Source organism: Prunus avium, chromosome 4 (genome assembly GCF_965620075.1).
Source record: "Prunus avium chromosome 4, drPruAviu1.hap1.1, whole genome shotgun sequence".
Classification (NCBI taxonomy): domain Eukaryota; kingdom Viridiplantae; phylum Streptophyta; class Magnoliopsida; order Rosales; family Rosaceae; genus Prunus; species Prunus avium.
In genome coordinates, this window is record NC_142287.1 from 17,410,995 (window position 1) to 17,438,346 (window position 27,352).

The 27,352-nt window shown below is 36.2% G+C and overlaps 3 protein-coding genes across 4 annotated transcripts; all 3 read right to left on the bottom strand.

The window, feature by feature from the left end:
- Nucleotides 1-7,507: 7,507 nt before the first annotated feature.
- LOC110753946 (zinc finger CCCH domain-containing protein 46) lies at nt 7,508-11,200 on the bottom strand. 2 transcript variants are annotated; one of them, XM_021954941.2, is made up of 9 exons: nt 9,806-11,200; nt 9,511-9,693; nt 9,224-9,403; nt 9,033-9,127; nt 8,672-8,941; nt 8,453-8,567; nt 8,124-8,347; nt 7,954-7,990; nt 7,508-7,845 (listed from the first exon to the last, which is right to left on the bottom strand). In XM_021954941.2, the coding sequence occupies exons 1-9, from the start codon at nt 10,723-10,725 to the stop codon at nt 7,836-7,838; spliced, it is 2,034 nt and encodes a 677-aa protein (XP_021810633.1). In that variant the 5' UTR covers nt 10,726-11,200; the 3' UTR covers nt 7,508-7,835. The 2 variants fall into 2 exon arrangements, with proteins under 2 accessions (XP_021810633.1, XP_021810634.1); XM_021954942.2 differs by lacking the exon at nt 7,508-7,845 and having other exon boundaries at nt 7,954-8,029; nt 9,806-11,199.
- A 2,268-nt stretch (nt 11,201-13,468) lies between these two features.
- Y14 (RNA-binding (RRM/RBD/RNP motifs) family protein) lies at nt 13,469-19,230 on the bottom strand. The gene is made up of 4 exons (XM_088252537.1): nt 18,824-19,230; nt 16,661-16,797; nt 14,727-14,878; nt 13,469-13,844 (listed from the first exon to the last, which is right to left on the bottom strand). Exons 1-4 carry the CDS (start codon nt 19,104-19,106, stop codon nt 13,796-13,798), a joined length of 621 nt encoding a protein of 206 aa, XP_088108663.1. The 5' UTR covers nt 19,107-19,230; the 3' UTR covers nt 13,469-13,795.
- Nucleotides 19,231-20,457: 1,227 nt separating this feature from the next.
- Nucleotides 20,458-24,484, bottom strand: LOC148294935 (uncharacterized). Its single transcript, XM_088252311.1, has 10 exons — nt 24,479-24,484; nt 23,492-23,575; nt 23,202-23,411; nt 22,998-23,128; nt 22,249-22,524; nt 21,420-22,152; nt 21,268-21,351; nt 21,022-21,195; nt 20,719-20,958; nt 20,458-20,616 (listed from the first exon to the last, which is right to left on the bottom strand). Exons 1-10 carry the CDS (start codon nt 24,482-24,484, stop codon nt 20,458-20,460), a joined length of 2,097 nt encoding a protein of 698 aa, XP_088108437.1.
- Between the last annotated feature and the right edge of the window lie 2,868 nt (nt 24,485-27,352).

Below are 27,352 nucleotides of genomic sequence, written 5' to 3' on the forward strand. Positions count from 1 at the left end.
TTGCGGGTATTTTTAATTGGTTGTTTGCACATTAATTTGTGTCCTTTTAGGAATGCAACAGGGGTGCAAAACAAGAAAACTTGAGGGGGGTATTAGTGTAAATAACTCTTGCACATGCACCCCTGATTTCTAAGCGTTGACGTTAATATTGTCATTTGAAGAAGTTTTATTTAATGAAATCATCAATTTTTTCGACGAGAAATTAATTTTTTCAACTTTCTTCTCCAAGCAAGAGCTAATAGAAGATCTTTTGTTGTACTTAGCTATATCATATGTTGCAGTTAGTTTAGCTCTTATTAGAGAGAAGATCTTTTGTTGTACTTAGCTATATCATATGTTGCAGTTAGTTTAGCTCTTATTAGAGAAAGTTGGGCCCTGTAAGCCATTATTCTATGTCTCAAAAACTCTTCTCAATGTAGAGGCTATATATTTTAGGATGAAAAAAAGTTTTACTTGTCCTTGTTATTTCAGCAAGAAGATTGAGGCCTTACTTCCAATCTTTTTGAATTATTATTGTTAATGAGTATCCACTTGGAACAATATTTTGTACCCCAGATGCATCGCAAAGGTAACCTACATGGGTCAGAGAACTCAGACAGTACTATATCATCTATATGTAAACCATTAAGGATGCATATCAAAGAACACTAACCTTGTTCACCGCGGTTGATGATGTTTCTGAAGATAGCTTGCAACACAAGGTACTTCTCCTCAATGTCGATCCTTAATACTCTCTCGCAAATAGGGTTTGAGTTCTCTCGAGTATTGGTGATCGATTGAGCATGGACCAAGTATTTATATGCATCATCAAGGTTTCTTGTTGTTTGTGCCTGATAAATCTCGGCCATGAGTTGGCCGAAGGAGCCCTTTCTCTCGGCCCTGGCACTTGTTCGCAGAGGCTGAAACGCAGCGTTTCGCCAGGGTACTTCGCTTTCTTAAAAGTAAAAGAAGGAAATGCTAAGGCATGATCATCTCGGCCTCAAGCATAGGCCGAGGCCGAGGTCGAACAAAATTGCGGCCAAGGCTTTAAAGGCAAATCATCACGTGACAGCAGGGTCCCAGGCTGCATTTAATGAAGTAATGCCTGTTTAATGCAGCAAAACCCATTGGCCACAAAGTAGCATTTAATGCATGAGGGAAGGTGGGAAGTGACTGAAGTCAGGATTTGGTGATGAAGATCAGAGTGATTAGACGTGGACATTCTCACAAGGATTCTGACAGCTTGAGATGTTGGTTCACCAGCTATCCAGGCAATAAATGCGTCTCCACGGCCAGAGGTTCAAAACCCACGATTGAGCGCGGCGGCCGAGATTCACCAGGATTTCTGGGGTCTCATCACCATACTTCACGATCCCAAATGTCGATTGGATTGCCCACTTGCGCTAATCAGACTCCACTATGCGCAAATTCAGCCTCGATTACTCATCCAGGGACTCTTCCTATAAATACAAGACTCGAGCTACATTCAAAGGGTTCAAACACCAAAACAAGCCTCCCACGGAGCAACTTATTTTTTCCTGTAATGCACTTTCAATATCTTTACTTGCTTTCCTAGGAGTAGTGTTAGGTTGTAAGCAGAATCCATTCATCAATATATCATACGACCCTTGATTTTCAAGGCGCCGGAGCACCATCCTTGTTTGTTCGTTCATTCACCCCGTATATCATACGACCGTCGCTCCCTGAGCAGCGCGCCGGAGCACCGCCCAAAATCCACCACCAACACCATCACTCGACGGCCTTGTGGTTAAGGCCGTGAACCTAACAGCCGAGACCAGTTCCTCTCTCGGCTACAATCGTTTGACTAGGAAGACAGATCAAACAGGCGCACCATTCATCCATCCAAAACTCATCGAAACATCAACGCACGGTAAACCGTGCTGGCATGCCCGCGCACAACCGCACCGCACCGCACCCAAAAGCAGGAAACCCCGTGTTAACGCATATCCTCTCGGCCCGGAACTCCAGGCCGTGAGATTTGCGCGGCAGACACTTGTCCATCAAGAAACTCTGGACATCTCCTAGTTGCATTGGTATTAGGAGTTCTAACTTAATTGAACATAGGAAACCTCTTGGCCTTAGGAATACAGTTAAACACAACTTCCATAGAACCAAAAGTCTGATTTACATCAAGCTCCTTAGTCATTACAATAACCTAGATCTCCTATGTTGATTAGAATATCACATTTATGTGGATTCAGACATAAATACATTTTACATTCTTCCACTTGATCAAATAATCATCAAGGCTTCTTGTACGACTACTTTATGGCCATTGAGCTCTCATGAATCAAATTATCCTATTAAGCCTCAGTCAATACCAAAACTACATGGAACTATCAAGATGATCTGAGCAGTAAGTACTCATGATCTTTACAATCACACACACAGTCTCAATTATCACACAGACTTCATCAGAATTAGAACCAAAAGATGAACATGACTAACTTTAGTTGTGTCTTGATATCATTATCATTATTAGTCCACCCTATGAGATTGAACAATCTCTTTTTCTGCAAAAACAGCTCGACACTTTCATGAATATATATCTTATCCAGTTAATGAAGCTAGCTTTGACTCCATATCGATACTACTTAATTTATTTGTCAAAGTAAAACTGATAACAGACAAACATTCAAAGAAAATACACTTTATCATTGAATCAATAACACAAACACTAGTGAAAATTTAAACTGCACTAGTTAAAACATTGTCTGCAAGATTAACAAAACACAAAAACCACCAACATGAATTGAATTAAAACATGACTCCCACTAATCTAGCCTATCAAAACTCGACACTAATCCCTTGTTTCTGATATGTCCATGGAAAACACCATTTGGCAAACCTTTAGTGAATGGATTACCTAATGAGTGTCAATGTCATCAATCCTTACAAAGCCAAACTTGGCGTTCTCTCTTACTGACAAATATTTGAATGCCAAGTGCCTAGTTTCTGACGACATTTTATTGCTTTTGATAAAGGAAATTGCAGCACTATTATCATTCCAAATTTGAATTGGGCTTTCAATTGAATCTATAACTTTCAGACTTGTGATAAAGTTCTTGAGCCAAATAGCTTGACTTGTTGCTTCATAACATGCAATGTACTCTGCCTACATTGTTGAAGTTGCAGTAATTGTTTAGTTCACACTCTTTCATGAAACATCTCATCCTCCAAATTAGAAGACATAACCAAAAGTAGACTTCAATGAATCCACACAACCTCCCAAATATGCCATCAGTATAACCTGCCAACTCCAAATTATCACTTTCCTTATAAACTAACTTACAATCTTTAGTTCTTTGCACATACCTTAGCACTTTCTTTGCATTTACCCAATGTGCTTGACCTGGATTGGATTGAAATTGACCCAAAATACTCATTGCAAAAGCCAAGTCAGGTCTAGTACAAACTTGAGCATACATTAAACTGCCCACCAATGAAGCATAAGGTTTATCAACCATCTCCAATTTTTCTTGCTCAGTTTGTGGTGACTGCTCCTTGCTTAGTTTGTCTCCTTTAGAACATGGTACCATATTAAACATTTTCAACACTTTCTCTATGTACCCTTTCCAAGATAAGCCAAGTAAACTTCTCTCCCTATCAAGATTGATTGCAATGTCTAGTACATAAGAGACTTCTCCAAGATTTGTCATGTCAAAATCTTGAGATATAGAAACACTTTAACATCATGTAGTAGTGTCAAATTATTGCTTGTCAATAGTATGTCACCCACATAAAGTATGAGAAAAAATAAAATTTCTCCGACTGACTTTAATATAAATACACTCATCCACAAGACTTTCATTGAAACCATGAGACCTCATCACTTCATCAAATTTTAAATACCACTGTCTAGAAGCTTGTTTCAATCCATAAATAAATTTTCTTAACTTGCACACCATTTCCTCTCTCCCTTCTTGAATCAAACCCTCAAGCTGCCTCATATAGATCTCCTCATAGAGATCTCCATTCAAGCATGTAGTCTTTATATTCATTTGATGGAGATACATATTGAAATGAGTAACTAAAGCCATTAAAACTCTAAATGAGTCTTTTGTAGAGACTAGATAGAAAGTTTCATTGTAATCAATATCAAATTTTGTTAGGTGGTATGGGCCCAATTGGTATTTGAACACAAAAATCTTGAAACAACAAGGTTTGTTGGCATTTGTTCCAAGTGTTTTTTTTTGGGTCAAAGTTTGGAAGGGAGGGGCCGATGGGATTCGAATATGAAACCACTGATCTGCAGGCAAATGCTTTTAACATTGAACCATGTAACCATTGGCTCATTTGTTCCAAGTTAAAATCATTTCGATCATTAAAAAGAAAATATAAAAATTATGTGAAATTTAGAGATCATAAATTACAACCTTAAAATTTCATTGAGTTCGTAGCTATTTTAAAATCCAAGAAAATGAGATTCAAACAAAAAAAATATAGGACAAGCCAACCTCCCCCACACAGCCAACCATCACCCCGCTCCCACAACCCTTTTTGCCACTAGCACCATCCCGGTCTCAAGAATGCAGTCTTTATATCCATTCGATGGAGATACAAATTGAAATGAGTAAACTAAAGCCATTAAAACTCTAAATGAGTCTTTTGTAGAGACTAGAGAGAAAGTTTCATTGTAATCAATTCCTTCTTGCTGGGTGAATTCCTTAGATACTAATCTAGCTTTATATCTATCAATGAATCCCTTTGAGTCTCCTTTAGTTTTATAAATCCACTTGCACCCTATAGGTTGACATCCTTGAGGCAATGGAACCAATTCCCATACTTCATTTTTTCTCCATTGACTTTAACTCAGACTTCATAGCTGCCAACCATTTTTCATATTATGAACATAAGGTAAAATTTTCATTTTAGATATTGTGGGAGCAAATTTCCTCCCACGAGAATATTCCATTGAAAGATTCCCCTTTCTTCTTCGCCGCCTCTTTCTCCTTGCAAAATAAATTGGATAAGAGGACCACACCCGGGGGGTGTTGGCCAAAGGCCCTCCGATGCCTAAGTTAGTTCAATTGATTTAGGGAAAAATCAATAGCTAAATAGGGTACGGAGATATATATGTGTGGTGAAAACCGGGCGGCCGGAGCCTTATGTAAAAGAGAGAGAGAGAGAGAGAGAGAGAGAGAGAGAGAGAGAGAGAGGAGGTGGCTAGGATTTGTGAAGGGAAGAGCTCTCTAGAGTTTGAGTAGAAATTCTGACGTACCTCATCCTTGTGCATGGCCAAGTATTTATAGGGGGCCTTGACGAGGTTGGTGAGGTTGGTGTGGTTGGTGAGGTAGGTGAGGTTGGTACATTTAGGGATTTGATTAATTAAGGATTTAATCAAATCCCTAATTGTGGTAGGTGAGATTAGTGGGGTTGGTGTATTTAGGGATTTGATTAATTAGGGAATTAATCAAACCCCTAATGGTGGTAGGTAGGTTAATCTCCAGCCTGATTAGGTAATTCCCCATTGAATTGGGAAATGTGGTAGGAATAACATAAGTTTTTAACTTAATTAGGTGTTTCTCAATTTAATTGGATAATCCCCAATTAAATTGAGTAACTCCCAATTAGGTTTAGAAATTCCCAATTTGGTCAGATAATCCCCAAATGGAAGGAATTAGGGTTCTGATTTTATTTGGTTCCCACAAATATGACATTAGGAAAAAAAAAACCAGGAAACCCAAAAAGAGTTGAGTTTTGGTTAAACAATTACCATGCTATTCACGAGTCTCCATGATTAAAGTTGATAATGGAATTGAGTAACTCCCAATTAGGTTTAGAAATTCCCAATTTGGTCAGATAATTCCCAAATGGAAGGAATTAGGGTTCTGATTTTATTTGGTTCCCACAAATATGACATTAGGAAAAAAAAAACCAGGAAACCCAAAAAGAGTTGAGTTTTGGTTAAACAATTACCATGCTATTCACGAGTCTCCATGATTAAAGTTGATAATGGAATCACAAAGCACACAAGAAAGTGCACAAACTTAGCAACACCAGTCTATAATCAATCTACTAACAATCATGAGAAACATATTAAAAAATTTCATATGATGATTTTTTTTTCTTTGTGATTGTGACAATTTGATGTAACATCTACACGAAGCTCCCCCACTAGAAACAAGCATACCACAAAAAATGACATGGAAATATCACTAATCTCCTCATTAGGTTGATTTTGACACTGCACTAAGCGCAATATAAATCAAACTAATTTCCAAATACGCAAACTGCGGAACAAAAAGGCCCATAACACCTATATTGAGGTGGCCAGCTATTCGCAAGAATTTGGGTCCCTAATGATGCTGACATCCTAACCACATTAGGGGGCAACACTATTTTAACAACACATTAATACAGTTATCCAACATGACTATCTTTATAGTGGTCCTGCTGTATCTCTACATGTTGGGCTAAACATCGGCAACAATACCATCTACAACAACAAACTCCTACAAGTTGGTCAGTAATCCAGGTATGAGAAACTTTTCCATGATATAATTCATGTGCTCAAAAGCTTCTAACCAAGGAAAATAACTTCCGTGTCACGGGTGCAATGTACTCTTGTGTTTATCTCGCTCATTACGTGATTTGTGTTTATCTCGCTCATCATATGACCGAAATATGCATGTGTTGCGCATCCTTTCTTTGTTCTTTTATTTTTGATGAAAAGTTCCTCTACTAATTGATGACCCAAAAATTGGTCATCAATCAATCCCTATAACAACTATTTTCTCTGTTTTTTTGTTTTGTAATGATGTGCTCTCCGTATTGACAGTGCTTCAAGCGGTGTTGTTTAGAAGGAGGCAGACCCAAAGATTTGGACACATCAACAGGCAAGATACAGCTAAAGCATGAACTCAAATCCATCCTTTGAACTTTCGTAACCATGCCAAAACACATGGGAGTAAAAACCCATAAATAAAATAAAAAATAAAAAATTCAGAAGCAAATGTTAAAATCAGAAAGGGGTTAAAGGCACTGAAACTGAAAGGGAAAGGAGTGCGTGGTACCCAGATAGGCAGATACCATTCAAATGGTGTCAGGAACCCATGTGAGGGTGTGGCCCTTACCCCTTCACATCCATCTAAAAAAGAAACCACAAAATGAGACAAAAGAGTCCCCTAAAGAAAGAAGGCCTTTACTCACATGAAAGAACAACTTTTCTTTTCATAATTTTTATTTTTAACCCCCTCAAATTTTTTATTTAATTTTAAAAATTATCTAAAAGTCCTCTTTTTATGTTCTGCCTATTTCATAATCTAAAATGCTAGATAGATAGATGCTGCAACAAAGACAACAAAAAAAACTAAAGATGGTGGCAGAGACACAGCTTTTACCCTCCACTGAGTCATCCCCACAACTTTTTTGCCCCTTTGGGGGCTCCATTTCAGTACAGTAGTTATCCTTCTGCTACTGTTGCTCACCCCTTTATTGGGTCTGCACAAGAGTCAGGTCTCTGAGAAAAAATCTAAACACACCTCACACAACACAAAAAAAGAGATGGTAAAAGATGAAGTAAATTTAAATATCACATGAAAGTTACTACTACTAGCCCTTTGCTGCTATGTTACATTGCTACTTGCTGTGGTCCAGCACATGCCTAGAGAGATAGGGCACAGAGTTGTAAATAGACCCCACTCCAATAAATCAGTCCATCTGTTCTTTTATGTATACAATTATGTATTATTCTAAACAGTATTTATATATATAAATATATTAATGACAGTAGTGATCTTGCTGAGATCTTGTCCAGAAGTGTCTTTTGATGTAGGTATGCTTTTGGCTATACAGCTAGAGGATCTTTTTTTCTTCTTCCTTGTATATGCTTCTCAATTGTTTCTGCAATGTAGGAAAACATGGACAAATTAAGTATTATCATCAGCAATAATCCCTTTGACCAGAACTGCAATTGATTACAAAAATCTTGTGAGAGATTGAAGTGCTTACCCTAGCAAAGTCAATCTCCCCATTGCTGCTGGCCATGCTTAATTACATTCCAATGGTTCCATACCCAAAAGAAAACCTAAAAAGTTAAAATTACCAATTTATTCTGTCCATGGATTTTTAGTAGTAAGTATGTGTTTTTGCTATAATTTGTTAAATAGGGAAAGCAGTACCTGGGCATTTTGAGAGAACAGATTTTGGGGAAGTTGCATTTGCATTGGAGGAGGTAGAAGTGGTGGGCAGTAAATTATTATTGCTGTTGTAAGAAGAAATGGTTGTGACTCTGGTGCTTTCAGTATTGACTTCTGCAGAAGTAGTAGTTGAGAAGGCATTTATTTGGTCAGCAGCTGATTTTTTTGGAGAAGCAAAGAGGTTATCAGGCAGAATGTGCTCCATACTGTTTTTGAAACCAAATTTGAAACCAAAAAAACACATTAATTTCAGAATTGAATTGATTCTGACCAAATATATAATTCTGACTGAATATATAAAAGTTTAATACCATTCAAGGAGGTCAAAGTCATTGCCATTGTCATCCCCACTGCCATGGTCAATGAGATTGAAAGCTGGATTCACCATCTCCTGCTGCAGTTGTTCGGCCAGACTACCTTCAAATTCTGCAAGAAATGCAATGTCAACAAATGAAACAGAAATGACTTAACCACCATGAATTAGCTTCTCTTTTTACATCATGAACTCCAGAAGATAATGATTAGCCAACCTTCTAGGACTTCTTCTTTATTCCCATTTGGTGAAACAATGAAGGATTGATTTTTGGGTGTATGAGATAAAGTTGGTGAGGGAAATGGAGACCCTTCTGAAAGACCATGATAGTATTGATGTTGATTATGATGATGATTGTTACTCTTGATGCCTAGAAGTTGCAGGTTCATAAGCCTTCTTTCTTGGAGTTCAATGGCTTGCTGCAAATTAGCTTGTTCCTCTAATTTCCTTCTTAACATCTCATGGGTATTGTAAAACATTCTTGATCCTACAAAGAGATCAAATCAAAACAAATCCTCAATATATAGGAATTTTTTCACACCATCAAAGGAACAAAGTTAGTTTGCCTATTTTCTTACCAAGATTGAGGTCAGAAGGCTCCCTAGAATCATTCCCAGACAGGCTTGTGCAGATATGATAGTCTCCCCTCTCCAACTGTTGGTGTTGTTGCTTCCTGAAAATGTGTAATTCAAAGCAAAAATAAACAATGTGGAAGGAGGGCAAAATTTGTAAAACAAGACAAACCAGAAGACTCAAAATTGCTATTTACTTGTCTGGTATTTTCCCCTTCTCCTTGTAAGGCTTCACAAGCACCCGCGAATCACAGACAAAATGAGGGTTCCCTTTAGCCAGAATAATCTTCACAGTCTCTGAATACACAAACGTAACAAATCCAAACATCCTCTTTTGCTGGTATGGAATCCTCACATCTTGAACTGGTCCATAAATGCTTCAAAACCACATAATTATACAAAGAAACTATGCTTTTAGTTCAAGTCCTCAATGTCAAACACTTCATCATAAGATTGCTAGAAACAAAATGATCAGTAATTTTACCTAAAATAATTAGAGACATCTTCTTCTCTAAATGTACTATCAGCTGGGAATGTCAAGTAGATCTGCCTGGAACTGTGATTAATATTTCCTCCCAAAGTTAAAGTTGAAATGTCGTTTCTCTCATATTGGTATCTCCCAAACTTGTGAAGCTCATCTCCCATCATCAATGCAGATGTCGCTGACCTGAAACAAATCAAAATGCAACCAAAGATTCCCCATTAACACACCAAACCAAGACCAAAACTCATTCAAAAAACAACATAATACTTTTTCTTGCAGAATTACAAGCATATACCTTTTAGTGTCATTTTGTTGCTGCATAAGAAAATTCATGCACTTGTTGTATGGAAAAGAAGTACCACCAGCCATAAAATGTGAGACTGCGGGTTGTTTCTGCTGCTGGGCAGCAGCATTGGATCTGAGTAACTCTTGACACTGCTCAAGTACATTGACATTGCTAGGAGAACCAACATCAATGGAGGCACCATCAGCATTAATGGAGCCACTGTGGAGAAAACGGCAGCTGCTTCCATTTTTACAGAACCCTCTTGAGTAATACAAGCATGGCTTCCATCCAACCCCAGCATTTACATCTTCAGCTCCAAAACACATGCTGGGTACAGAGTAACTATGCTTTTGCTGTGAAGAACTGCTGTAAGCATTTTGGCTTCCATCAAACAAATCATCAGTCTTTGGATCACTGAGGAAGGAAAGATGGCTCTGAAGTTGGTATTTTTCAGCAAGTTCACTGGTAGAAGAATGGTAGGCTGAAGATAAAGATGATGATGATATGGTGGGTGACAACAAAGACCCAGAAACAGAACCAGGGTTACTATTTTTGCTAACAATATTGGCATAAGACGGTGAAGAAGTGGAGCTGGGGCTCATGGGATTGCTGAGGCTCCAAAGGTTTGAAGATGGGGAGGAGGGATTAGATAGGGAGGACAGGGACAAAGGGTTGGGCCTTGAGATGGGGTTGAAGGTTGAAGGAGAAGAAGGTGTAGCAGAGTTGGGTTTTGACTGAAGAAGGCCTAGTTGGGTTTTGGCATTGATGATGAGATTGTGCAGCAGAGTCTCTGGTCCAAATGCCAAGCGTATCATCTCCTTGTCACCATGGTCTTGTATCAAAAGGAACCCCATGATTTTTGAGGCATTTTCTGGATCCAAACTTTGGATCCTTGAGTAAACTATCTTAGTAGCTTCATAAGAATCCATAGAGAAAAACAAAGAAACACTTGAGTGTCCTAGAGAGAGAGAGAGAGAGAGAGAGAGAGGAGAGTGGAGTGTGAAGCTGGCCCTTGTTAATTTATAAAAATTCAAAGAAAAAGAGAAAGAAGCAATAATGGGCAGATCATTATTTTAGTGTAATCATTGTAAGGCTATAGAAATAGAGAAGCAAATGCATGAATGAGTAGGTGAAACTTTATTTATTCCGATGAGCTCAAGGAGTAAGCTTAACAAGGAGTGGGTTTTGAACTTTGAAGATGATTTGATGAAGAAGAAGAAGAAGAGAGAGAGAGAGTATCAATTCAAGGGGGCTTAGATGCTGCTACTGCTCTTGCTGCTCCTCTTTATTTTACAAATTTTAGAACCACAACTTTGATGACAGTACAAAAACCCTGCACAAGCAGCAGCAACCCTCTCTCTCTCTCTCAGTACTTTCTCTCTACTTTCTCTCTCGTTCATTATTTCCTCTCTCTTTCTTAAAAAATATTAATTTCGAGGTTTTGTTGTCTTTACAGAAAGAGACAAAAATGGACAAAGTGGGAGAAGGGATTCAACCTGGCTTGAGAGTAGAAAGGGCAACTCAAACCAAAAAAGAAAAAGAAAAAAAACAAAGAAAAATTAGAAAGGGGGAACAGTGAGATCACTCGCTTTTATTCATGTGCATTCTTTAATCACACTCCCAAAATAAACCATGTGGGCTTATAGGTTCGGATGGACATTCCAAAACACTTTTTGGATTTAGATTTGAAAATTCAACTCAGGGCATAAAAAGTTTATTAAAAAAATCAATATTTCAGGGAAAGTTGAGATCTGGAAAAAATAATCAATATCAATTTTGTTAGGTGGTATGGGCCCATTTGGTATTTGAACACAAAAATCTTGGCATTTGTTCCAAGTTTTTTTTGGCTCAAAGTTTGGAAGGGAGAGGCCGGTGAGATTCGAATATGAGACCACTAAACACTTTTACCATTGAGCCATGAAACCGTTGGCTCATTTGTTCCAAGTTAAAATCATTTCGATCATTGAAAAGAAAATATAGAAATTATGTGAAATTTAGATATCATAAATTACAACCTTAAAATTTCATTGAGTTCGTAGCTATTTTAAAATCCAAGAAAATGAGATTCAAACAAAAAAAATATAGGACAAGCCAACCTCCCCCACACAGCCAACCACTGATCTGCAGGCAAATGCTTTTAACATTGAACCATGAAACCGTTGGCTCATTTGTTCCAAGTTAAAATCATTTCGATCATTAAAAAGAAAATATAAAAATTATGTGAAATTTAGATATCATAAATTCCAACCTTAAAATTTCATTGAGTTCGTAGCTATTTTAAAATCCAAGAAAATGAGATTCAAACAAAAAAAATATAGGACAAGCCAACCTCCCCCACACAGCCAACCACTGATCTGCAGGCAAATGCTTTTAACATTGAACCATGAAACCGTTGGCTCATTTGTTCCAAGTTAAAATCATTTCGATCATTAAAAAGAAAATATAAAAATTATGTGAAATTTAGATATCATAAATTCCAACCTTAAAATTTCATTGAGTTCGTAGCTATTTTAAAATCCAAGAAAATGAGATTCAAACAAAAAAAATATAGGACAAGCCAACCTCCCCCACACAGCCAACCACTGATCTGCAGGCAAATGCTTTTAACATTGAACCATGAAACCGTTGGCTCATTTGTTCCAAGTTAAAATCATTTCGATCATTAAAAAGAAAATATAAAAATTATGTGAAATTTAGATATCATAAATTCCAACCTTAAAATTTCATTGAGTTCGTAGCTATTTTAAAATCCAAGAAAATGAGATTCAAACAAAAAAAATATAGGACAAGCCAACCTCCCCCACACAGCCAACCACTGATCTGCAGGCAAATGCTTTTAACATTGAACCATGAAACCGTTGGCTCATTTGTTCCAAGTTAAAATCATTTCGATCATTAAAAAGAAAATATAAAAATTATGTGAAATTTAGATATCATAAATTCCAACCTTAAAATTTCATTGAGTTCGTAGCTATTTTAAAATCAAAGAAAATGAGATTCAAACAAAAAAATATAGGACAAGCCAACCTCCCCCGCGCAGCCAAACATCACCCCGCTCCCACAACCCTTTCTGCCACTAGCACCATCCCCGTCTCCACCACCGAACCACCTTGCCAAATGCATCTCATCTCCCACTACCTTCTAGCACCACCACTGTTGTCGGCATCACCAGCTCTGTTGCCGCCATCACCATAACCATCATCTAAGAACATTGGGTCTTGACAATTTTTAATTTTTTTTGCAATCAACAAGGAGGCGAGATTCGAATTTATGACATTTTCTACTGAGAAAGAATTTAATGGTTCTTGACCCTCGCCCAGCCTCTTCTAACACAGTTTTAGTCTTCTTAAGACTTTGGAGTGCTACTCCTTGGTACAATATATACACGATCATCACTTGTGTACCCGAGATAACTCTTATTTTGACTTCCTTGATGTTGCTTCCTATGAGTTTACTCCTCAAAGAACCTTTTCCTTAGTGAAGTTAGCAACCACCAGACGGTTGGCTGCTCCTACTTATAGCAAGAACCGCAGAGACTCTACAACATATCATAGAACAATTGAATGAGATATTCCCCATCAACAGTTCATAATCATATTATAATGTTCCAAAACAAAAGCCACATGACATTATCAGCATAACATACAACAATTGAGGTGGACAAGAAACGAGTAAAATAAAACTTTAAATGATAAATTAAGGTTAATCTAAATTACAATTACAAAAATTATGGTCTTAGCAGCATCTTCAAAGTCAGATAAAAGTAATCACGCTTGAGAAACATACTCATGTTAATAAGAACCATGACTAAACTGGGAAATCACTTCGAAAGCATACAATAAGGGGAAAAAAAGGTGAGAGCTCCGGGCCAAATTGAGATGAATCCATAAAATAGGTGAATTCTACACATCAACCCAAATCTTTAGTAACTCAATGATAAAATATCCAACCCACTGTTCAAAATCCAAGCCCCCTCACGACAGAAATATGCATGCCACATTAGTATCTCCTCCTAGGGGGACTCCTCGAACGACGTTCTCGTAGAGGTCTGCAAAAATTACAAATGTCAGCACAAGATATTTAAAGAAAACCATACACTTGGAACTAAGAAATAACTTATATCATATAGGGCTTTTCACAAATAAGTCCCTCAAAACTCTCTTTCATTGTCAAAAGCACTTAGCACTATTTTGAAGAAAAAAAAACCGGATCCAACAGTTATTGCACCCGACATTAACAGTTGATAGGTGACGGATTTTTTACCCCCTATAGTCTGAGAACTACACTAATTAAGTACATATGATAAAACAGTAATCTTGACGGGACTAAACAGATCAGTAACAGAAGACATTGTACAGGTCTTAAGCAGGTCCCTATAGGATCAGAAAAGTCCTCGTTCTACTGTAATCAAAGTTCACAGCATCAAGCATTGGATCCAGGTTGGAAGAGACCGCACCTTAAGGGACAATCACAAAAGAGATATACAAATATATTGATAGTGTGAAGCAGAGGTAACTAGGGGTGGTACATTCTCCACCATCTAAAACCATTCTATTAACAGCTGCCCGCATCAAAGGAGCACCACATTTAATTTAAATGAAAACACTGCAGCACAGGCCAAAAAGATAAATTACTAAAAAAAAAAAAACCTTTAAATGGATGAGGTGTGGAGGTGATCTAGATGCAAGAAGTTTCATATAAGTCCTTAGTTCATTAGGGATTGCCCCCTGACATTTATGGATGTCTATGGATAACCTAAAGTTAAAAAATGCACAAATGGCCTAGGTTTCTTCTGAACTCCGAAATGTGAATTAATTATTGGCAAACACATTCATCTCTTTAAATATGCAATATGCAATTAGAACTTCTTTTTATGTGAAAAGAATCATCCCTTAAGAATTTCACAAGAAAACTAGGTGTAAAGTAAAACCTTGTGGTCTTCTTCCTGGATCCATCAAGGAAGGATCCATTGCTGAAGGCCCAATCAACATTAAGAATCTGTGTAAGTAATGCAGCTTCATTCATTCCAGATATCGCAGCTTGTGCCTCTTCAAAACTCTCATATTCAATCAGTGCATATCCCTAGCAGCAAAAATAATTCACAATAAGTCACTAAAAAACAATTATCAACTTTTGATGGACTCAACCAGTCAAAACAATATCTAATGCATCATCATTTGACAGACTCATCCAATATTATCTTTAAGGATATAACTACTCCCAAATGCATCATCAAATCAAGAGCAAGAAACAACTATTAGTCCATTAGGTTGTCAAATAGCTTTCTAATCTTCCCATATTGTCGTATGAATATTGATTTTTCCAAAAATAAACAAGAAAAATTACCTTAATGAAGAAATTTAGGCTCAAACAGTTCATTCATTAGATTGTTTAAATGCTCATTATGAGATGCAAAAAGAATGTGGCTCGAGAAAGATAACTGCTGTGAATCTTTTGATACAGAAATAAGTCAATATTCTTTCCATTTACTGGAAGAAATTTATCACAGATAGATTTATGCATTTAACATCCTGGCAACAATACTCAGCATCTTTAAATCTTCATTCCACCTAAGACCATTTTCCATAATTGAGCCCATTCGGGTGATTAGGATGTAAGAACTTCCAGTTGAGTTGCTTAACCAAAGCAAGGGAAGGTCCATGCAGATAACACATTATTATTCTAGCTTTCATGTTGGTGAGGAATGAACCTACAACCTCACTCAAGCCCCTGATTAATAAACCAAAAAAGTACTGATCTTAAATAAAATCCCCATTTTACGAGTCTCCATTTCATGTCAATTTTTGCTTGAGAAACATCTTCTTCCCATTTCATGTCAGTTGATGTTTCGTGAAGTTGACATTCCAACCAAAAATGATATTCTGTGTTTTGGGTTTCCATTTCAAGAAATTGGCTTCGGTAGATAATACAGGGCATACAAAGTTGCCAATAACCACTTAATAGCCTGAAAAGATTATGTAGTCTACACTTAGGTTACAATTCTGGCCAATATACCAAGTGCCAAAACTGAGAACAGGGTGAGAAGGTAAACTCATCCACGCTGTTACCTTATGAGAGTCAACCAGATTCTATAAGGCAAAATCAATTTTTTTTTATTTTATCAAGCTTCAGAATTGATCTAAGTAGGTGATGTGGTTTGTAGAGTATGTTCTAGAAACCAGTCAAAAGTGATGAAGTGAATTGGCCAAGAGACAAGCTAGTATGTGGGCTACTTTATATGCACACACCCAAAAAAAAAAAAAAAGCAACTTTCCAATTTTCCTCCTTACCCTTTTCTTATTCAAAAGAATATGCCTGTTTCTGATTTCCTTTTTTAAACAGTCCAAATAGGTCATGGCCCTATTGGGCTTCACTTCTTAGAGTTAATTGCTTACACGCATATATGCATAATGCATATGTGCATAGTATATGCCCCGTTAAATAGGAGAATTGCCAATCTGGCATTTTGGGCTTCATTTCTTAGAGTTAACCTCTTATACACGTTTACATATATGCACAAGTATATGCACCATATGATACGAGAATTTACAATCTTATAATTTAAACGGCTGGCAATCCAACAGCTCATATTTCCTAGCATTCAATTCAAAATTCCATGCTTAATACAAATTCCGATAATCTCATTCTTGGACTACACAAGGTTACAGATTTCACCCATAATTTTTCTTTACTTTCTGTTGTTCTGTTATTCTCCATATTTTACAACTGATGAATGACTTATTACCCCAGTTTTACAAATTTCAATAATAAGATACAATATTCAGAAAAATAAATAATTGGAAAAAAAAAAAAACAAATGCATATCCAAATTCCATAGTATACAAAATGAAAGTCCTATCGTACCTTCACAAACCCAGTGCGGCGATCAAGATTTAAATGCAAATTTTTTATCTCTCCAAATTCACCAAATGCATTATGTAGATGATCCTCTTGGGCTTCCTCATGTACCCCAGTGACCAGAATAATCCATCCCTCAACGGCTGCAGACATTTTGAAAATGAAAAGAAGAAATTGTCAGGGGATGCAATGCCAACTACATGTAAGTAGGAAATATACTCCTTACCCTATAGTTACAAAAATATATGAAACTCAAATACATAAAAAGGTACTGTGTAAACTGGAAAACAAGATTATCATTCTTGATTTAGCAGAATTAAAATCAGGATGGATACTGAACAATTGAATTGTAAAGGTCTTGACATTACTGCAAGAAGTCAAACAAGAAATGGAAAGCAAGAGTGGGCCAAAAATATGTAAATATAATCCCTTTAAATTTTTTTTTATAATCAATAATGGAAATGAAGGACGAATTTTGGACTTGGTACCCATTCAGGCAGCTTCTTGAATAGGTGGCATTACAAGGCACCTACCCAAAATCTATGAGAGGACATATTACCCACTCGAGGTTAAAATCAAAGACATTACAGTTGAAGTTGAATGTTTAAAATTTGAACTAGTAGTAAAAAGAAATTTCAAAGAGGTAGGTGAGATAATGAACAGACCATGAGGCTATATCCGCACCACAGAGAAGGGAAAACATGACTTCCAAGGAACTAGGACCCTGTTATTTACACAGAATGCAGAAGAGCATTCCAGAACTAGACTGAACATATGGTAGGCTATGCTTAACAAAAGTAGGCTAGCCCCTGGAAGTTTCTATTAAGAGCCTAGACAAGCATTTAAAGTCAGCAATTAATACACAAGACAAGATTTGACCCATAAGTGCAACAAAATGAGATCCTATTTTCCCCGGAAAGGAGGAAAGAACTTACAGTATTAAGCAGTGAAATTAAGTACAAATATCAAAGCTTACACTGAGAAAATATGGGAATTGAATGATTTCTGCTCCATGGAGGAGTTCCCCATATTCTTTATTTTTTCAATTTACCTAGAGAAAAAAGGAAAAAAGAATCTCTCTCTCATCATGTTCCTGCCAAAGTTCAATATGAAAAGGCATACTTGCTTACAAGCTCCATAAAGTCCAGAAATTAAAGTCATAAACCCAGCTTTTCTACACATCATATGCATTTTCACTGTTCCTTTCTAGTCATACCGAAAGATTTTTTATACTGAATTTAAACTATTTAGACACATTTTGACTGCCACTATGCTCCAAACTTTCACCTTGCTGCCACAGATTAATGTCTTCTACAAACATGATTATTTGGTTCAACCTGCAACCTATAGTCGTTGCACACTAATTAAGGAGCTCTATGTCATGCACTATCCTCCAAAATTCATGGCCTATTAAAACTGCACTCTCACACATTTGATAAAAAAAAAGCAGTTGAAAACTGTGTACCATGAAAATATGCTTGACCCTGACTTCTATAGACACATATGTTAATAACGGAAGTATACTTCCACAAAATGATCCCTCGACATAAATCCAAAGTCCAAACCCAAAAGAAGAAATCCAAACTACAAACTAAAGAATGGAAATCCAAAATCCGAACTAAAAAAACTGAAACTTCCGGGAACCTAATCATTTTTCAGCATAACTGAATTGCAAAACATACACACCCGCTTAAATTTCCCCAATGAATCCGGGCGAACAAAAGCAAAGAATTCTACAATGCCAGCTACCAATCCAATCAAGACCTCTTCCATTAGGGAAAGAAAAAAAAAACTCCAAAAATCCTAAAACCCTAGCTACCAATCAATTCTAAAAAGTGAAAATTTCCCCAAAACATACAACCCAAGCTACAATTTCAATCAAGAAACTATTTTTATCAGATAAAACTCCAAGAGTCTTCAAACCATAGCTACCAATCAATTCTAAATACTCAGACTTTCACTAACACAACAAAAACCAAAGAGGTACATAAAGAGACACACAAAAGGATAGAGAGAGAGAGAGAGAGAGAGAGAGAGAGAGAGAGAGATATATATATATATATATATATATATATATATATATATATATATACATATATGTGTGTTTGTGTGTGTGTGTGTGAGAGAGAGAGAGAGAGAGAGAGAGAGTGAGAGAAAGAGAGGACTTACATCGTTGGGGTTCGAGGCCGTCTGAGGAGTTGAGGGAGTCGAAATCGGAGGCAGCGAGGCGGTTGTTACGGTCGGCATTGAGATCTTCACGAAATCCGCGACCTTTAGTCTTTTTAGGGGCGGCGGGTGAGGCGGACGCGCCGACGCCGGTGATTGCGGACTTGAGCTTGGGTTGTGGAGCCCTAGGGGACGCCGAGGGCTCGGCGTCGGCGGCTCCTTCCTCGTCCATGAGATCGTCTTCTTGAAAATCGAAGTCCACGGTCTCTACGTCTGCGCTCGCCATAGCTGATTCTCTCTCAGTTCCAACGCTTCTAGTTACCTCTTCAGAATGTTCTTGTTCTCTCTCTCTGTAGATGAGGGAAGGCACAAAGGTTTGGGTTGGGATTTAAGGGTTTACCTTGGGCTTTGTCTCGATGGCTCTCTCTTTATTTATTTATTTTATAATAATTTTAGAGATTTTCTATTTAAACCCCACACTTCTCTTAGTTCACCCCATTTTCTAAGTTCACCCTAACTTTTAATTTAAATTTTCACAATTTCTAAGTAAACCCCACTATCTTCCCAAACTACCCTTAAATACACCCCAAGCTGAAAAAAATAAGAAATAAAAGAGATTTTCTATTTAAACCCCACAAGATACCTTTAGAGGAGAAAATACGTTCTGAGCATGAGAAATAGTAAGTATTAAATTAATTTTTTGATGATATTTCAGAGTCTTATTCATTGTCTGTTTTCAAGTGCATAAACATACAATTTAACTCTTAAGTCCGCAAGCTTAGCCCATTCATGTTTACATATGTTCAATAAAAGATGGGTTTTCTCACCAGATAGAAAGGGTATGCAAAGATGGGGTATGGCACTCTGAATCTGAATTTTCTTGTACTTTCATGCAAACTTGAATAAACCTTCTCAATCAGCTAGCAAAGATAGCAAAACACAGACATGTTAACCACTAATTAAAACATCCGAACTAGTACTTACATTAATGCAAAGTAAGAGCTAGCATTGCGACTAATAAAAATAAAATCAAAATTAAACATGGAAGGAGCAATGTGAATTAAGAGAAGCACTTACAGGAACCCAAGACTCATCATTCTCAACATGTCCATGGTTCTGATGGTGAGTTCTGTGGCTGATTCTCCTGTAGAAATCACACACGTCAACAACATTTTCAAAAGACAATCTAAAGATATTTAATAATATGAGCCCTTCAAGTTTCAAACTGATATAAATTGTTGTTGTTTCCTATTCTTCCTTGAGTTTTGCAGTGCATTGGTTCGTTGTGGCAGCATTCTTATTCGTGCATGTATTAATCTTTTATACTCAAAGTAATTTGTTTTCTGAATCTAAATTGAAAAATTATTTCAAGGGCTAATGATGATTGACGTAGCTCATACATATGATTTATAACTGAATGAAAGATGGTACCTTCTCAAGAGTATAGAAAAAGTGCCTAAATTTACTGTTATACTGGTTTCATTGTTTAATCACACAATACATTCATCATGCGTTATTTGAGTTCAAAGAACATAATATATCTTTGAAAGGAATGAATTTCAGTTCAAAGAACATACAATTGTCAATGCGATATATCTCAATATGAACTATACCAATATACATCTAATAGTAAGGGATCAATATACATCAAGATGTACATCAAATGAATCAGTAAGCTCTTTCCAATTGTCAATGCGATCTCGATATGGACTATACCAATCAAATGCTTTGAGGTTGGAAATATCAAGCCAACGATTGATAACAGGTGGCATAGGATGGTGTGGTTGCAAGTGTAGCTGTCAAAATAAAATAAAGTTATCAAATGTATAGTTAAAACAACAAACAAATTTCACAAGGCAAAACTGGCAGCTATAAATAGAAAAAAATTATTATTATACCTGCACAAAGTGTTTTTCAACCAATCCGATGGAAATTTCCCGACGTTGATATTCAGGCAAAGGATGACTTTCCATTGGTAGAAACATAAGAGATATGGCATTTGAAAAATGCATCAAGACCACATTGTAACAATTTGCAATAAGGTAACCCATTTCTGGTATGAGCATCCATCTATCTTCTAAAGGGTAATCATCAAAATAATCCAAGCGATACTCAACCTCACGCTTACTTTCAACACTCTGAAAGATAAATTCATAAAGAAATTCATTATTTTTCAACTCATTCAGTAACTCCCTCCTTACTTTACGCCAAGAATTCTCCCCGTAACCTAGCAACCCAGCAATGGCTCTAAAGCCACAATTGCCATCAGATTTTACATCTTTGGCCCCCATAATAAATGGCCTTATAGCAGCTGGAAGTTTGTCATTATATTGTTGTGTCAAGTCTTCGGGATTGACAATTTGTTGCTTATGCACCTGAATAAAAACAAAGTATAAGTTGATCTTTTGACATTTTGATGCGTTAATCAAAATAATATAAGTACCTACCGGTAGTTTTGGTGGCCGCTTCTTAGGCAGTGTAGTTTCAATCTTTACAATTGCGAGTGCTGATGATTGAGCATCATGGTTCACCTACAAAGTAAAGAAACATAAGGAGCAACAAGTATAATTGTAACATAAAAGTAATATGAAGTACTTACTGTTAATGGGGGTGCTTGTTTCTTTCGCTTTTTTGGTGGAGGTTTCGTATAGACTACACCGTCGGACAATGTTCGAGAATTCCTATTACAATCGGATTCGACAAGCTCAAAGGCTGAAGGCAATCTACGAGTAGACTTGTCAAAATTACTCGGACGCCCTTTTGTCTTGATCTTCACTTGTGGTTCTCTAAGTGTTGAGGATTTTGGATCCATAATCTCTTGTAATTTCATACCAATATGTCTCTTAGTGTCAGAATCATTACTTTTAAACCAGTTGACAAATACGCCAATCTTTGCATCTTCAGGAGAATCTAAGTTATCATTAATTTGTGCGGTAGGAAACATATCTAATTTCCTCCAGTGAGGATGAACACAATGAAGAGGAATGGGTCGGAATACTCGACTTAGCTCAGCCATCTCATGAGCACATGGTAACCCGTGGCTACGTCTAATAACGCAGCCGCATGCAATGGGATCAGCCCCGACATATTGTATTCTCTTTGACTCACACAAAATTTCCTCTAAGGCAACAATAGACACATACCCTATCAAGTCTTTAAGTAGGCTCACCTTATTGAATTCATGCTGGACAAATGACTGACTCTTCTCAAATGAAGCCTTTATCTCAGTGTGTTGCAATACTAACATGGCATGAATCTTGGCCCACGATGTTTCGAAGTTGCATTGGCTTGTGCCAAGTTGTCGCTTTAGTTGTGAATGTGCACTTTCTGCCCTATTTATAAACATTAAAACAAGAGATTTAGTATAAGCTAGGAATAATCAAAGAAATATATAGATGATATGAATTATTATTAAATAGTCGACGTACCTATTCGATGTGGTGTTGCCAAAATGCATGCAAGTGTCTGTCCATACAGCCACAAACCTATCCTTATACTCTTTCAACCAATTGACCTTCACATAATCAAGCGCCTTACTATACTTTCCTTCAAATATCCTATCCATCTCAAGTAGATTTCTTTCATAATCAACCTCAGTCTTTGCTAAGACCAACATATTCCATAACACTATAAATTGTTCCCATTTTTCACCTTTCTTAAGTATGCCCTTGCAAGCCTTCATCACACACCTGTTGATATGCCATCTACATAATAAATGTCAAACACTAGGGAACACATTGCGAATGGCATTCATAAGTGCCATTTCCCTATCAGTGACAATCACACTTGGAAGACAATTTGTATTCATGATGCTTTTCAATCTATTCAAAGCCCACATATAGTTGTCTTCCTTTTCAGAAGAAATATAAGCAAATGCAGCTGAGAATGTTAGTTTCGTCGATGTTACCCCTACAATTTGTAGTAATGGGTATCGAAACCTGTTTGTCTTATATGTGCAATCCATTACTAGTACATGAGGAAATGCGTGCAATAAGTTTACACTATCAGGGTGAGCCCAAAAAAGATCGCTCACACAATTGGTGTCATCAGTCCTATGCCAATTAATATATTTGTGATCAGATAGTCTACATAGCAATAGTTGCATCTCAGATCTACTAGCTTTCTCAACCACTTTGCTTTTGTGTCTAGCATTGTAGATTGTCTTCATTGTTGTTACATTTTTGCCATCTCGTCGTTTAATAGTGTATATGAATGTCCTTCAAGATACTCAGCAGAATGATGGTTATGAACTCCACATACAACCTCAACTTTCCACTCATCTCCAGGACCAATATTTAACCCCTTCAACTGAAACGGGCAACCACACTTCTTTGTACCAGTGCTTTTAGAGCGCTTTTTTTTTCCGGTGATCAATACTTACATCTACTTCAGAATTCATTGGTTGTTCATCATCTAAATCTACATTAGGCTTCTTAATATAATGCCCACCTCTATCACAACCTAAAGTAACTCTAGCCCTCCTCGTTATAATTTTTCCAGCTCCATCAGACCTTTTAATGACAACTACTATGCCACACTTTCGTCCTTGCACACGACTCCAATTAAGCAATGCTTCTCGACTATTAAATATCTATATAAAAGCATATATGGCAGTTGTAAAAGATTATCAACCACTCAGAAGTTACAACATCATAATAATAGTTTATTTACCTCACCAGTTGTGAATTGTTTAGTTGTGTCCAAAACACTTTCTGTCCTGGTATCATGGCTTGGAGTAAAAGTAATTTGTTCTAGCTGCTAAAAAAAAAAAACAGTTGCATCAATACCAAAAGTGTGCTCAGACATGTAGCATGAATGTGTGAATAATCTCAGAATACCATATGAGTGAGATGAGCCAAGAACCTTTTAATTATTCAACTAAACTGTAATCATCATAATATTACCAGGGCTGTGATGTGATTGAATGAGGTTAAGATTAACGCAAGTAAACTGAAATCAGAAATACTAAGTGAAAATACACATTTATTACGGTATTGATTGGGATTGTTTCACAACGGAAGAAGGTATGGAATTATAGAACACATCATCAGCTCACACTCAAATAAATGACTTGGTACATTGTGTATGGAAATGGGCAAAAACACATTATAGAAGCCCTACTTTGAGTGTGGTAGAAACTGATGGTGGGATTGGTTTGAGCCACAATAGCTCAAGCAATAATAATTTTTTGTGCAGAGATCAGACTAATATTCATGAGTGAAAAAGGTGAGTTCATCGTCTTGATCAACTGGAATATGCAAACATCACAAACTTCACAAAATAGAATTTGGTCTCTGATTTGACTTTCTGGTGTTGAAGTTGAACAAATACTTGTCTATTCCATGGTCAATGATAATTTTGACATTCGAGATGGGCTCATAATTACAAGAATTAAAGCCCTATATTTGCCCTTCTTAGAAAGCACACAGAATACAAAACAGAGAGTTGGTGCTTTTCAACTTGTTATGACGAACATGTGTAGAAACAGAAACAAGATAGAGGGGCCAGTTACTTGCACACACATTCCAGGGATTGGTTTGAGCCACAAAGGTTAAGGAAACAACTTTGTATTGAATTTGCATGATGAGAAATAAGCAAAATATAAAGGTGTTGAGAATCTTTGCCCAACATACACTATGAAGAAACTCAAATACTTACCTTCATGGTCTCCTTGTGTTGAAGAGTGGTGGGGTGTGTGGGGTGTGTGTATAGATGTATTAGGGTTAAGTATTAAGTTGGATGACCTTTTTTGTCTTTTTACACAATAATAAAACTTACAGCTTAATTATTTAAGTATTGGGGTGAACTAAGAGAAATTCGGGGTTTAAATAGAAAATCTCTAATTTTATTAGAAGAGGTATGATGGTTATTTATTAAATTATTTTTCTGATAAAAATAATAACCGACATTAAAACCTAGCACCTTGATGATGGCCTTCCGCAAATAGAAGAGGTATGATGGTAGCGTATCTCCCTCGTTACATATGAGTCCTTTCTATAGATTAGTTTACAATATCACATATCAAAAAAAAGAAAAGAAAAAAAAAGTCACATTTTCTTCTTCTAAAAAAAAAATATATATATATATTAAATATTCAAATCAAGATTTTTTCCACGCATTATTAATGTGAAACCATAGTATTTAATCAGAGCTTAAATGAACATATCATTATTTTTTTACTTGTGAACTAAAAAAAATCTAAAGTGCTAACTAAACTAACTTTTGTACTAAAAAAAACTACCTTTTGTAGTGTTTTGATGGGGGGAAATAAATTTGGGTTGGGATTTGGACAAAAGTCAGAATTTTTTCAATTCTCCATGTTCGGATTAAAAAAACATAAAAATTTAGAAATTCCACATGGAAATAACATATGAAATTTGGAAGTCATGAATCCTGACTTTAAATTCTATCCAAATAGTTAGGGCCCGTTCGACAATGTTTTTAGAGCCCCTTTTCTGTTTTCATTTCCTATTTTTCGCAAATACATGTTTGGTGCATCGTTTTCATCTTCCCTCACAAAACATTTTTTGAAAACAAATATAACTTTGTGAACAAAAGTTGAAAATGAAAAAAAGTTTTTTTCAATGATTTCATTTTCAGTGTTTTCTAAAGACACGAGAATGCATTCCATCAACAACACTAGCTCTCTCTCTTGACAACCGATAAACCCACCAATAGGAACAACACCCATCTTCTCCAATCCAAAATAACACAAATCTACAAACTAAGAAAAACAAAATATTGAGGAATAAGAAAAGAAAAGAAAAGATTAACAGAGATAGGAAGATGAACCACCACATACCCAGCTCAACCCCCATCACCACCCAATCAAACCACCGCAACCATTAATTAGTTGAACGAGAGAGAGAGAGATGGGTGGGTTTATGGGATTCATGCCATGGAAGGAAGGAGTGGGTGCAGCCTGGGAAGGAAAGGAAGAAGAAAAGAGGAAGAAAGAAGGAAAGAAAAAGAAAAAGAGAAAAAAAAAAAAAAAAAAAAAAAACAGCCATGAGAAGGAAAGGAAGAAGAAAAGAGGAGGAAAGAGAGAAAATGAGAAAAAAGGAGAAAAAAAAGAAAGAAAGGAGATAAGATAGTTTTTGGGCTTTAATTTTTTTCTTTCTTTATAATAATTTTAGCCTCTAAAAATATAAGAGTTTAAAAAAAAAATAGAACTGAAATTAGCAAAAGTACACCTGAAAAACAACTCACATACTATTATTCTCAAATTGTATTACCAGACACATTTTCATTGTTTTTATTTTTTGAATTTGTTTTCCAATTAATCTACCAGACGCATTTTCGAATCCTGAAAATGCAAATTCGTTTTCTTGTTTTCATTTTCATAAAATATACTTAGAAAACGTTACTGAACGAGCCCTTATCATTTTTAAAATTCCAAAAAAGTAGAAGTTTTAAAATATTAAATTCTTGTTAGACAAAGTCTTTATGTAGTTTCAAATTCAAACTCTTGATGTTATATGTTATTTAGGGCTCATATGGTAATGTTTTCGGAAATCATTTTCGTAGAATATTCTTAGAAAACGAAAATGCATTTCCAAGATTCGAGAGAATGCGTTTGGTAGTTAGTATGAAAAACAATTTCGAAGAACAAAAACAATGAAAACACGTTTGGCAGCAATAAATGAAAATGACAAAAACAGTGAATATGCATTCGATACAAGGATTTTTAAATTCATTTTTTGACATAATATTTTCATGAATTTATATATATATATATATATATATATATATATATATATAATTAGTCAAACTCATTTTCCATTATGGATAATAATGACCCAAACATATTTTCCTAAACTCAATTAGATAAAATTTGACTAAAAAAAATATTAAGAATTAGCCAAAACACAATTCCATGATCTTATGTGTTCCTCCAAGTTATCATTGTAAAGACAAGCAAAAATAGGTTTTCATAGTCATACAAACCTCTAGACAAAATATTACATAAACGTGATCATTATAAAAATTACATAATATTACAACATAATCAAGAGCCTTGAGTAAAATCATGCCATAAATCTATTGCAATCTTATCTCTAATGGTGCCCATTTGTGCAATATTTCCTGAAGACATATCAATATTTGGTGTTGTCATATTTTCATCATCAACAATCATGTCTTCTACTTGAAACTCTTCAAACATTTTATCACGACATGCTTCCCTTCTAATAAAATTATGTAACACATAACATGCAATAGGGATACATCGTTGTCTACATGGAGGGTAATTAGACATCAACTTCACAATTGGAAAACGAGCTTTCAATACACCAAAGCACCGCTCAATTACATGTTAGTAGTATGCCCTTAAAGCCAACTAATTATATGATAATTAATGTTAAGGACATCATCTTATGTAATTACTTATTAAGTTTGTTAATGGGTCATATAGCCGAGCCTATCAGAAAGCACCACGTGGCCAAGAAGGGCTAGGTCATTCATATACCGATCCGACTAGGTTGACCACCCTAAGTACTGCTAATAGGCCTTCCAGCTGGGCTTATCAGGAGA

Bases quoted from the DNA above. Each gene is read 5' to 3' on its own strand.
- Y14 (XM_088252537.1), bottom strand. From the start codon at position 19,106: ATGGCGAGCGCAGACGTAGAGACCGTGGACTTCGATTTTCAAGAAGAC. The intron at 16,798-18,823 runs GTAAGTCCTCTC...AAATGTCTGCAG, and splicing joins CGGCCTCGAACCCCAACGAT to CCGTTGAGGGATGGATTATT. The intron at 13,845-14,726 runs GTTTTACTTTAC...TAATTTTTGCAG, and splicing joins TCCAGGAAGAAGACCACAAG to ACCTCTACGAGAACGTCGTT.
- LOC110753946 (XM_021954941.2), bottom strand. From the start codon at position 10,725: ATGGATTCTTATGAAGCTACTAAGATAGTTTACTCAAGGATCCAAAGT. The intron at 9,404-9,510 runs GTAAAATTACTG...GTGGTTTTGAAG, and splicing joins GATGTCTCTAATTATTTTAG to CATTTATGGACCAGTTCAAG. The intron at 9,128-9,223 runs GTAAATAGCAAT...ACACATTTTCAG, and splicing joins AAGGGGAAAATACCAGACAA to GAAGCAACAACACCAACAGT.
- LOC148294935 (XM_088252311.1), bottom strand. The intron at 23,412-23,491 runs GTAAATAAACTA...GCTTTTATATAG, and splicing joins AACAATTCACAACTGGTGAG to ATATTTAATAGTCGAGAAGC. The intron at 22,525-22,997 runs GTAACAACAATG...TTTATTATGTAG, and splicing joins AACGACGAGATGGCAAAAAT to ATGGCATATCAACAGGTGTG.